The 10820-nt window shown below is 44.6% G+C and overlaps 1 protein-coding gene across 2 annotated transcripts; it reads left to right on the plus strand.

Moving 5' to 3' along the window:
- The first annotated feature begins 2733 nt into the window (after window positions 1-2733).
- On the plus strand, window positions 2734-9367 carry Rgs4 (regulator of G protein signaling 4). Of its 2 annotated transcripts, XM_057770847.1 has the most exons (5): window positions 2734-2879; window positions 5245-5349; window positions 5760-5821; window positions 6454-6620; window positions 7067-9367. In XM_057770847.1, exons 1-5 carry the CDS (start codon window positions 2836-2838, stop codon window positions 7304-7306), a joined length of 618 nt encoding a protein of 205 aa, XP_057626830.1. In that variant the 5' UTR covers window positions 2734-2835; the 3' UTR covers window positions 7307-9367. The 2 variants fall into 2 exon arrangements, with proteins under 2 accessions (XP_057626830.1, XP_057626831.1); XM_057770848.1 differs by lacking the exon at window positions 6454-6620 and having other exon boundaries at window positions 7067-7275.
- Window positions 9368-10820: the final 1453 nt, after the last annotated feature.

The following is a 10820-nucleotide window of genomic DNA, read 5'->3' on the forward strand; positions in this document are numbered from 1 at the left end:
ATTTTCTAGGCTTTACCAGTCACTTTGGCTAAACAAACAAACAAACAAACACCATACAAACAAACAAAGAAACAAATCTTTTGTCCTCTGGTTACCCTCTGTCACAACCCGTTTCTTTTCTTCCTGGTGTGGGCCAACCCCTTGTAATCACTTGCCCTTGATGCTTTTCTGATTCTGTCCACTGAGCTGAAAGCTCCACTAGGGCGGAGGTTGTGTTGTTTGTTCACCACATGAGGGGAGATGCTCAGAAGGTGTGTGTTAAGTGAACACACACAAAACAGAGCTTTTGAGAGCAAACCCATCCACATAAAAATCATGTAGGAATAAAAAAAAACACTAGATAATAGGATTTGATGCTTTGTACCTATCAGAGGGGGGGCAGGCTGCTGTCAGGGTGTCATGATGTGCCAGTCTCGCCTCCTCAACACAAGCAGCAAGTCCCACTAAAAGATGAGCTAATGTATTGGAAACTTTCAGATGCTGTAGAGTGTTAAAGCTATTAGGAAAGCAGGGAAGGCCAAAGAAGTGAATGATACACCTGGACAGAGTAAAGAGTTAAAGAATTTATTTTCTCAGGGAAGTAGTTAAGAAGTATGCATGCATGTGCGTACACGCACACACACACACACAGCTTCTTGAATAAAAGGTATAAAATTAATACCGATCTTTATTATCTGCTATGTATAATTTGACAATAAAAAGTATTTGCCAAGCACTCTGCAGTTTAGAAATATCTCTGTGTACACAGTGTCTCTCATTTGATAAGACCATTGAATGACAGGACAGCTCCGTGGACAGTCTACACAACCCAGTGTCAAGAAACCTGGGTCTGCATTCTGTCCTGTTACCTGCAAGCTATGGCTCTTCTTCTCAGGAATTCTATTGAGGGTATCGGGTGGTTCTTAAAGTCCATTCGGTTTACTTATCACAGTGACTTCTGCTTAACTGACGTCACACTTCTTTCCTTCTAGATTCAAGGTAAAACATTCTCCCTTCGGGACTTTCTCAAGCCTCCGTGTATCTGTTTGGCTTTTCCACTGATGTTCCCCACATCACACTATCTGAGTGATCCCTCTCTTGGGTGCGCAGGTAAAGTAAGACTGCTCTAGTTCACTGTGGAGGAAGAGCTTTTAATTGATCTCTTCTGATGCAAGTTCTGCCTGCACCCCCGGTCCCAAGGTCTCTCTCGCTTCATCTTGCACTGTGATCCCTCCCACACCACAGCCAAGGGCAGCTAATAACTTTCCTGAGGTTTTCAGTGGCCAAATTTAACAAGTGTTTTTCAGTCTTCATCGGAGAAGGCTGGGGACTTGCCCCATATTGATTTACCCAGTTCCCTCTTTTACATTTCCACCTCCAAACTCTGTTAGCCAAGGAAGATGTGCATGGGGGTGTCTGGATAAAAGGGGTGGGGTGTCTGGGGGAACAACCTTTCTGGTCCAGAGCATAGAGGAACATTACGCGTTTCTATTTCCCCTTCTATAGTCTTGGTACCTTCGCGAGAAACCCATCAGTCAGTACCTTCCGTTCTTTGTGCAAATCATCTGAAATCTTTTTGTTTTTACTTGGTCTCAGTCAAAGAGATGGAGAGGCAGTGATGTCTCTGTGTGATTTTTAAGATGAAAGCTACCGTGGTCAGACCTTGAAAAAAAAAATGTCTCCCTTCTAGTCACAGCATTCCAATGTAAAAATGGTCCCCTTGCGTGCCGATCTGGGTACTTCAGCCATGATTACAAGGAGGGAAATACTTTCACTAGCCTGAAGAGTGCTGTTCACGCTACTGAATGTGGAAGAGTTTCAGAAACACCAGAAGGGATGAATGAATATTCCTGCACCGGTTTCTGCAACCTGTTAGTATTCAGGCAAGCTACATTTCTTTCTGCCTGCTGGATCTACTCTCTCCGGTTTCTTTTTCTTTGTTGAATAATAAAGACTTAAAATTACATAAGGTCTAAACACAGCAGCAATGAGAGTTGGTGTCTTATGGTTCCTCTACCCCCTGCTTTGGTTTTCAGCTGCTGCTTTAGGCTTTTGCAGGAGGCAAGCCCCTTCAGGAAAGAATGTCAAAGCTAGGCTGCATTTTGTTCTTAGTGACATAGTTAGAAACATCTCAAAGCTGATTACAGACACACTGGATTTATCTTCCTTTGGGCTTTTGCTATGCTGCCGGGCATATAACTGTGTGCCATCCACACACATCCCTCTGTGCCTACCCATCAGGCAGACTACTTCCACAAATCAGTGCCCAGAGACCATGATCTTATTACCAACTCCACCTTAGATTGCATAGAATGTATTTCTAATCCAAACGGGAAAAAGCGTATTGAGTCAGCAGCAAGACAAGCTGAAGAATTTTTGCTGGTTACTTTCTTTCTGGGGGGCAACATCCTTAGACATTGCTTTTACAAGCCAATGAAAAAGCCCCCTATTTTCAGCACCACGGACTTTATATTCCCCGTCCTACAAATCCAGAACTTCACACGTTAGCAGAAACGCTAAGCAAAAAGCAAAACCTCATTCTCTAGATGCCTACTTTGCAAACGGCTTCTCTCTGCTCAGTCCCTCTGCATCCGCGATGCGTCAGTCCTTTCTTCCTCTCCCTTTCTAGGGGCTGGAGAGGCAGAGCGCCAGAGTGGAGCTGAGCCTGCAGATCTGCCATCTGATTGGCTGCCCGGCCCGTGGCTGGCCTATAAAAGAGACCCCTACAGGCTTGGCAGCCAGAGGCTCAGAGAATTCTGACCGCATCTTTGTCTAGCAGAAGCAACCCTGCTCAAGACAGAAACGAGCTCTCCTCCTGCCTTTCTCTCCTCTCTGCGAATCACACAATTAAACACCATGTGCAAAGGACTTGCAGGTCTGCCGGCTTCCTGCCTGAGGAGGTAAGCTTGGTTTCTGTCACTGGCCAGACTAAAGTTTTGCATAGACTTTTTTAATGACTTGCATGCTTTGCTTAAGTTCTTTGGGGTTAGCGGCGGGAAAAACAATCGTAGCTATTCTCTAGGAATAGCCAGACACTTTGATTTAGGGAGCAGGCTCCTTAAATACTGCTTCCTGCGTGTTTTATTTCGCATGACTTTAGTTTGGAGTCGGGTTCTGACTTTTACTTTAGGTCCCTTAGTCAAATTGTTTGGATTGCAAAGTGATAGGAGGTCGGAGATGGATCTGTACTCTCTTCCGGGATGATTGTCCCTTGTTTGAGCATTGCTGAGCACCCAGAATCATCGCTCTCTGATAACACGCTAGTCCTTGTGTGGGGAAGAAAGCCCAGAAGGAAGTTTGGAAATACTGTCAGAATGCTCTGTGTGGATTCTGCAGTTGCTCCGCTCAACCAGAGATGCTTTTCCAAACCAGCTCTCCCCTGTCTTCCTACCCCATCTCCAGTTGTTGACGTGAGACTTGGCTGGGAAATAAATCCTGATTGTAACTCATCAGCTTACAGTTTTAGAGGCATCCATGTGTCTTTTTTTAAGGGCATGAATAAATTATTTCATAGAGCACTTATAGAGTAGCTGGGTTAAAAGGAACACCAGGCTAGTGTGTATAGATGATTTCGTCTTGAAATTAAAGGTCAAAAGTGGGTCTCTCTGTGTGGGTCTCCCAACTCCCTCTACCCCCAAAGGATAACATTTGTGTGTTAGTGAGCCTGCTCTCCACAGTCTACCACCCAGGAGTATAAACACATTGATCACTTTTTTAAAATGAAGCAGGGAGTTTGGTGGGGAGCTGGAAGGCAGACCCCTGTTCACCTTCACCCTTAAGTCCTTGAGTTAACAGAAGGAGGCCTTTCCAAGCTCCTGTCAAATGATAGAAAACCAGCCATGCAGAACTTAAGAGTGGCAGGAATCAGATTTGTCCCCAGCAAATAGTTTTTGGGACAGATGAAAGAATGTCAAGGGTTAAGCAGCTCTCAGCTTCAGTGCAAGGGGTTCCAGAGGGTCTTATCTGCTCAAGGTCACATGATTGGTGGGGGCAGAGGAAGGACCCCATCCAGACTACCTGTCTCCAGTGACTTCCAAAGTCACTTTGGTTTTATTTTTATGCTTCTGTTGTGATACAAGGTCCTTGCACTCACACTTTCAGCTCTTTGGAAATACGCTTACACTAGTGTTAGCAGTAGCAGCTGGGACTCAGACAGAGGCAGCACACAGAGATAGGAGGTCATTTCTCTTCGGGCTAGGTTACAATGCATTCACAGCATTACCGTAAAACTGTCCCAGCTCTGGTGATTTTATCTTGCTGTCACTGGGGAGGACTTTGTCACCAGTCAGCACCTGGGAAAAAAGAGAAAAGCAGAGAGCTTGTGAGGGTGGAAAAATACTGCTTAAAGGGCAGCACAAGAACAGCGCCGAGACTCAGACACTGAGAAAGATCGGCCGAGAAGCTCCCAGTGTGCCAGCAGCCTCCTAAAATGCCACTGTGTGCCACCCTTCTTTTTCGGCCCCTCCAGGCGAGAGCATCTCATTCTTTTCATTCTTTGTTGCTTAGGAAACACCACTTTCCTCCAACCATTTCTTGGCTTTTATAAAAAAAGAGATAACGGTAATAAAAAAAAAAAAGCTAATAAGAAAGAACGGCGGAATTGAGCTGAAAGTTCAAGTAGTCAGAAACTGCTATCCCCTAGTTGCCTGTTAAATGGTGGCACTGAACTGGAAAGAGCTCTAATTAAATGATTACTCACCCCAGTGATGACTCTGTCTTGCTTCTCTTATCCCAAAGTCTCATTCGCCCTTTCCTAGTGTACATCGCCTGTAATGCAATTTTTTTTTTAAAGCTCTTGCTGGAGATTGCCTAGAAACAAGTCTAGTGGGGCTCAGCTTTCAGCCTGAGAATTTGTGTCGATTCTGGTCCTCTTTACAGGGATGCACACATAAGCTTATGCTCTGTGTACACACACACACACACACACACACACACACACACACACACACACACACAGGAACTGCTTGGCTACCACACTCAGGGCTGGCCGAACTCGCTCTAGTTTATTGAAGTGCTAATGTAGCTCTCTCTGGGAGACAACACCCACTTCCCAGGAGGTGTTCCATAAGGAGAAGGTGTCATGTTTCGCAGTTTTTGCATGCATTTCAAAAGAGCAGCCATTTATTAGCACAGTTTCACCAAAGATATCAAAGGTCATAGGCAGACACAAGGAATCTTTTCCTGGGCGGCCAGGGACTCTTAATGCTCACCAGTCTCTCTTTTAAAGAAATCTGTTTTTCATGTCAGTTCTTGTCTTCCTTGCAGTGCAAAGGATATGAAACATCGGCTGGGGTTCCTGCTGCAGAAGTCTGACTCCTGTGAGCACAGCTCTTCACACAGCAAGAAGGACAAAGTAGTCACATGCCAGAGGTGAGAGAAGTGGCCTCGCAGAAGAGCGATTAGGTATTAACTATCTGATGATAGAGAGATTGTACGAGAAGAGTGTGTGGGAAGGCAGCCCTTACTTGAGCCATATTTGGATAAAGATGGCCTCCATTTCCAATTGTAATCTCAGTTGGAATGTTAGGAGGGTCATGAGTTCAAGACCAACCTGAGATTTATAACACATATACAAGAGAGAAAGAGAGGGAGGGGGAGAGAGAGAGAGAAATAGAGAGAGAGAGACTCTATTTTCATGGTAACCATAATTAGATTTTAAATCTCTACATATTTTATGAAAAAAAGACCCTAATAAACAATATATCACATCTCATCTTAGATTTTTTTTTCCTCTTCAGTTCTATGTATTTAAGTCATTCTTTTTTCTGTAATGTCTCCAGGGTGAGCCAAGAAGAAGTCAAAAAATGGGCTGAATCATTGGAAAACCTGATTACCCATGAATGTAAGTAGCCATGCCTCTGTCTTTCTCTCATCCCAAAACAAGCCTGCATGTGGGTGTGCACACACACACAGGAGACAGGAAGAGGAAAGCAGTACTCAATATGAGACAAGTCATCTCCTAGTCTGTCAGTTTAGTGGGAACTGCAAAGAAAGCCTGGATTGCTCTGTCTTCCAGAATCAGGGAAAAACATTTTAGTCTTATAGCTGATATGTTTGAGAACTTTGTCAAATTTGATGGAAAGTTAATTTAGGAACCATCTGGATCATCAACAAGAAAACCAATCTCTCTCATTGCATGGGCAAAATGGCAAAGAAAAGATTCACATAATGAGATCCTCCAGCACAATGGACCACAACTCTCATTTTAAACTCACCGTGTCAGTTGATAGCCACATGGATGTTTCAGAATTAGTTCCTTGAAAGATAGTTCAATATTGGGTAGAAATTACTGGATAAAACTGGAATCTTTTAGATATCGAACATAAATTTTGGCTAGCTGACTTCCAAAGAGGGAAGGAAGGGGGAGTTCCTTCAACTCACACCTGGGTTCTTAATTACCTTGGCTTTATTTGAAGTGTTCTATCGAGCAAGTCAACCCGTGTGTTGACTGTGGCTCTTTGTCATCCGTCACAGGTGGACTGGCAGCTTTCAAAGCTTTCCTGAAATCAGAATACAGTGAAGAGAATATTGACTTCTGGATCAGCTGTGAGGAGTACAAGAAAATCAAGTCACCTTCGAAATTAAGCCCCAGGGCCAAGAAGATCTACAATGAGTTCATCTCAGTGCAAGCAACAAAAGAGGTAAGTTTCCATGGCAGAGAACTTTCTAGATCTAGGAATCCTAGGAGATTCCTAGGAGTGTAATTCAGTGTCGGGGATCTTTAGATCTACTAGTTAAAGGAAAAGATGGGGGAAGCTTTGAGAATCTTATCAATCTTTCAAGTAAATCTATTAGGAAAAAGGTTAACTTTGTCCATATGATTTCAATGACTCTCCTTAATAAATGCAATGATAAATCTCCTCAATACAAAAGAGAGTTATAGGAAAATAAAGCGTTCTTCCCACTTAGGAGCAGGGTGAACATTTTATAGTCTCACATATGCCAGGGCAGAACCACATGCCATGGTCTTCATTTCTGGAAGGAATGTAAAGAAGGTTCTCTGCTGTTTCTTGTTGAGTAGAAGCCTGCAGCCTCCTCCCTTCAACAGGGTTCTAGATCTAATACAACCTTGATCTTTGCATTTTAGGTGAACCTAGATTCTTGCACCAGGGAGGAGACGAGCCGGAACATGTTAGCACCCACGATCACCTGTTTTGACGAAGCCCAGAAGAAGATTTTCAACCTGATGGAAAAGGATTCATACCGTCGCTTCCTCAAGTCTCGATTCTATCTCGACTTGGTCAGTCCTTCCAGCTGCGGGGCAGAGAAGCAGAAAACACCCAAGAGTTCCTCAGACTGTGCCTCCCTGCTGCCTCAGTGTGCCTAATTCTCACCAGAGGCAGAAAGCAGAAATGCCAAGACTCTATGCTCTGGAAAATCTGAGGCCAAATATTGATCTCTATTAAGCATCAATGCTTTCTCCACGTTGTAGCCTAGTGTCCATGCTGCCTGTTGTGTGAGTCACTTCCATGTAAAACTAGATTTAGTTGTGGGTGTCGGGGTTTTCCTTGGGGTATGATCCAATTCATTTCAAATTTCCCCCAAGTTTCCTTAAGGGTGTCACGTGAGCAAGTCTCCAAATAATGTCCCTGTAGGCCTGGATTTTCAAAGATTGCTGGCAGGGCTCTCCTTCCAGCAGTTTGATCTCAAGTCAAATGGTTGGTCCACATCCTTGACAACACACGCACATGCAACAGCAGCCAGCAGCACTTCCTACAGACTCCCGATGTGTAGGTGAGATTGATGTGTGTGTATGTGTATATATTAAATATATCTAATATACGCATATGCATTTTGTATATATTGTATCTATGTATTCAAATATGCTTGTGAATGTACATTCACATGTGCACACACATTTCCACAAGACTAGATGGGAAAGACCCTAGGTGCTCAAATTGGAGTATGCACGCATGCTTACGCGCATGTTCTGATCTCTGGTCCTTCATAATGTGTTTGAACAGGGCAAACTAAATTAACTGCCAGGCAGGCTAAGAAAGGAACACTAGCTTGTGGAAAACAAGCTCTGTAGAACCATCAGGTCTTGATGCTAAGCACTGACGACACACTGAGCCCTAAGCTAAGGGGCAAACGCTCTGAAAACTCTGCTGGCTGACACAGAACTGCCTTGCACCAGTGGTCACGACTGGCACTTTTAGGTCCCTATGTTGATGACTTCCCTCCTTTGCCTGGGTGCTCAGGGCATGCCAATTTAGCTGCTGGATTGGTCTGGTTGGGAGATGGGATATTTGAGCCCAATGAAGGAAAGTGGCCCAGGCCCTGCCGACTAGCCCGCTCACAGGCCACTGGCCATGTGAGGTCAGAGGACCTAAAGACTGTCCTGCTTCTTTCCTCTCTTGATAAGGTGCTCTTCTGTTCCCATCCCAAAAAGCTTCAGCCCTCAGATGAGCCTCCTTAATTCGCTGTGGTGGGTGGTTCACTTTGAGAACCGTGGCCTGGCTCGAGGCTACATGCCTACATTTGTAAAGCCTCACCACGGGGAAGGCCTTGTTTTGTAAGGAGGATGTAAGTTCTCACACACTGAAAAGCCCTCCTTGCTTTTCTTGCTTTGACCGACGGAAGGAGAGAGGAAAGAAAAAGAAGAAAGATGTCAGGATATCAGTTGGTAGCACTACTGTTTGGAGCTTTACAAGGCACATGAAATACTTGAAAATTTCTCATTTGTGTTATTTATGAAGTTGTTTTGTACAATGTTTATATTACTGTATTGTTTTATAAGTGGAAGTACAGGTTATTACCCGAATTACTAATGGATGCCCCGGAAGTAATTTTCTTCTCATTCTTCTAAAACTACTGTCTTCGAGAGCACACGCATACTCATGCGCACACTGTACCCATTGCTCTAGTCTCGGTCACATGCACGGGCACCTATGTGGGTAGTAAGCCACTGTACTGGGCTGCGAAATGAAGACACTGGAGAAGTGTGTGTCCAAGTCTCATTGTATTGAAGAAATTGGTTTTCTCACTGTTTCCTGTTGTCTCTTTGACAGTCTTGTTTGTCCCTAGAGCTCCCCATCAGTGTTCCCCACCCCCTCTTTTGTTATACACAGTTCCACGATCTTGTTTGTACAATTTTCTGATCTTGCCCTAATGTTTTCATAACTTGAGATTGTACCTGTACTCACAGACTGCTGCCTCACAAATAGGTCTGGAAAGTCATTCTGAATGAGAAGTAAATTATTTTCTGTAATACATTTTGAGTGTGTTTTCAGTTGTATTTCCATCGCTCTTTGATATGGTGAGCCTGCCTGCTGCTGGTCCACACACAGACTACTTCTTCCGTATGCATGCCTGTTTCTATCATGTGCTTTCTGGGCCTCGATGCTGATGCTGCCAATGAAACACACATAACAAGAGTAAATAAATGCTTCCCACAAAACAATCGGCTTGGAAACACATTAATGACCCAGAGAGAGGCATGCTGTGAGAAAGAGCAGGGCCTAGGATGCCCTTCGAAAGTGACTCACACTGAGTCTTTTATCCCTTCCCTGCCAACCCTGGGAAGGAAAGCAGAAACTGCATTGTTTATGCTCTGGTTCCCTTAGCTGTTCTTCCTGCTTCTGCTCACAGACCCCGGGAGCTCTAGGTTCTGAGACTGCTGGGCAGACGCAGTGATCACTTGCAGGTCTTCAGTGGGCTTTAAAAACAAAAGCAACAGCAACAGAGTCTCACTCTGCTTGGGCTGGCTTGAAACTCAACTATGAAGCTTGGTTTGAACTCAAATTCATGGCCATCCTCCCGTCTCACCCTCCCAAGCGTGAGCATGACGGGCACAACTCTCCTTGCCCAGACTCAATAGGGCTTTAAAGGCTCGGGTTCACCTTCTGAGCCGCTGTCTTTTTTCATCTACCTGTCTGAGTGAGAGGAGGTGGATCATGGGGAAACCGAGAAGGCTGAGGTACCTAGGGGTGTCTGGGAGGCAGCTCTCGGCCACAGCTCCTCGCTATCCTCTTCGCCCTTTGCTAATTTCCAAGGAAGAGGTCACAGGGTGCGGGCATCTGCAATCAGTGCTTTGTCATCTCACGGGACCCCCGTGTCCTGGCGCTTTCCCTTCCTGTTCTAACAGTTCTGCTCACAGGACAGCAGGCATAGACGACCGTAGACATTTTTGAGTAATGCTCCTTTTAAAGTTCTGGCAGAAACCCTGGGTCCTGTACTCAGAAAAGTACACAAAGGAACCCAAATTTCTCATAAATATTTATACAAAATGTTTACAAACCACCCATCAAAATACAGATTGAGATCTCCCTGTTCTTCTCATGTATACTTGCTTCTCACAAGTGGAGATGTCAATCATGAGAACCGACTCTAAAATCTTTCACAGATGAGGTAACAAACTCAAAGAAAAAGTAGCTCCCCACCATGCGGACAACAGAACTGAGGTGTGCACTCGGGCATTAGAGCCCTCAAAGAACTGGCTAGAAACTCACAGCAGCCTCCAAATAGCCACCTACAAATGGATTCAAAGCCCCAAAGGTGTCACTTGTAGACTTATTGATCAAGAATGGAGTCAAAATAGATTTCTATTGTTCCCTTCTTCCTGGCAGCTTCCTGGGCTAGGTGTTCCAGAAGGTGCAGGCACAAGATGAAGGAGCGTTGGTAGTTAGAAGGTATGCAGGTTCTTGGCTATTCCATAACATCACTACTCAGACTGATACAGAGATCTGCCTCTTGAACCCTGCACAGTGCGGTGCGGTAGCTATTCATTTGTATCTGTGGTGGTGGTGGCAGGGGATATTCCAAAGTGTGGATTTAGATTCCTCATTCATCTCTATGGCTGTCTGAAAACAGAAGCTAGACTTTGCTGGTGTATTCTCCCC

The sequence above is a fragment of the Chionomys nivalis genome, chromosome 5, assembly GCF_950005125.1.
Source record: "Chionomys nivalis chromosome 5, mChiNiv1.1, whole genome shotgun sequence".
NCBI classification, from domain to species: domain Eukaryota; kingdom Metazoa; phylum Chordata; class Mammalia; order Rodentia; family Cricetidae; genus Chionomys; species Chionomys nivalis.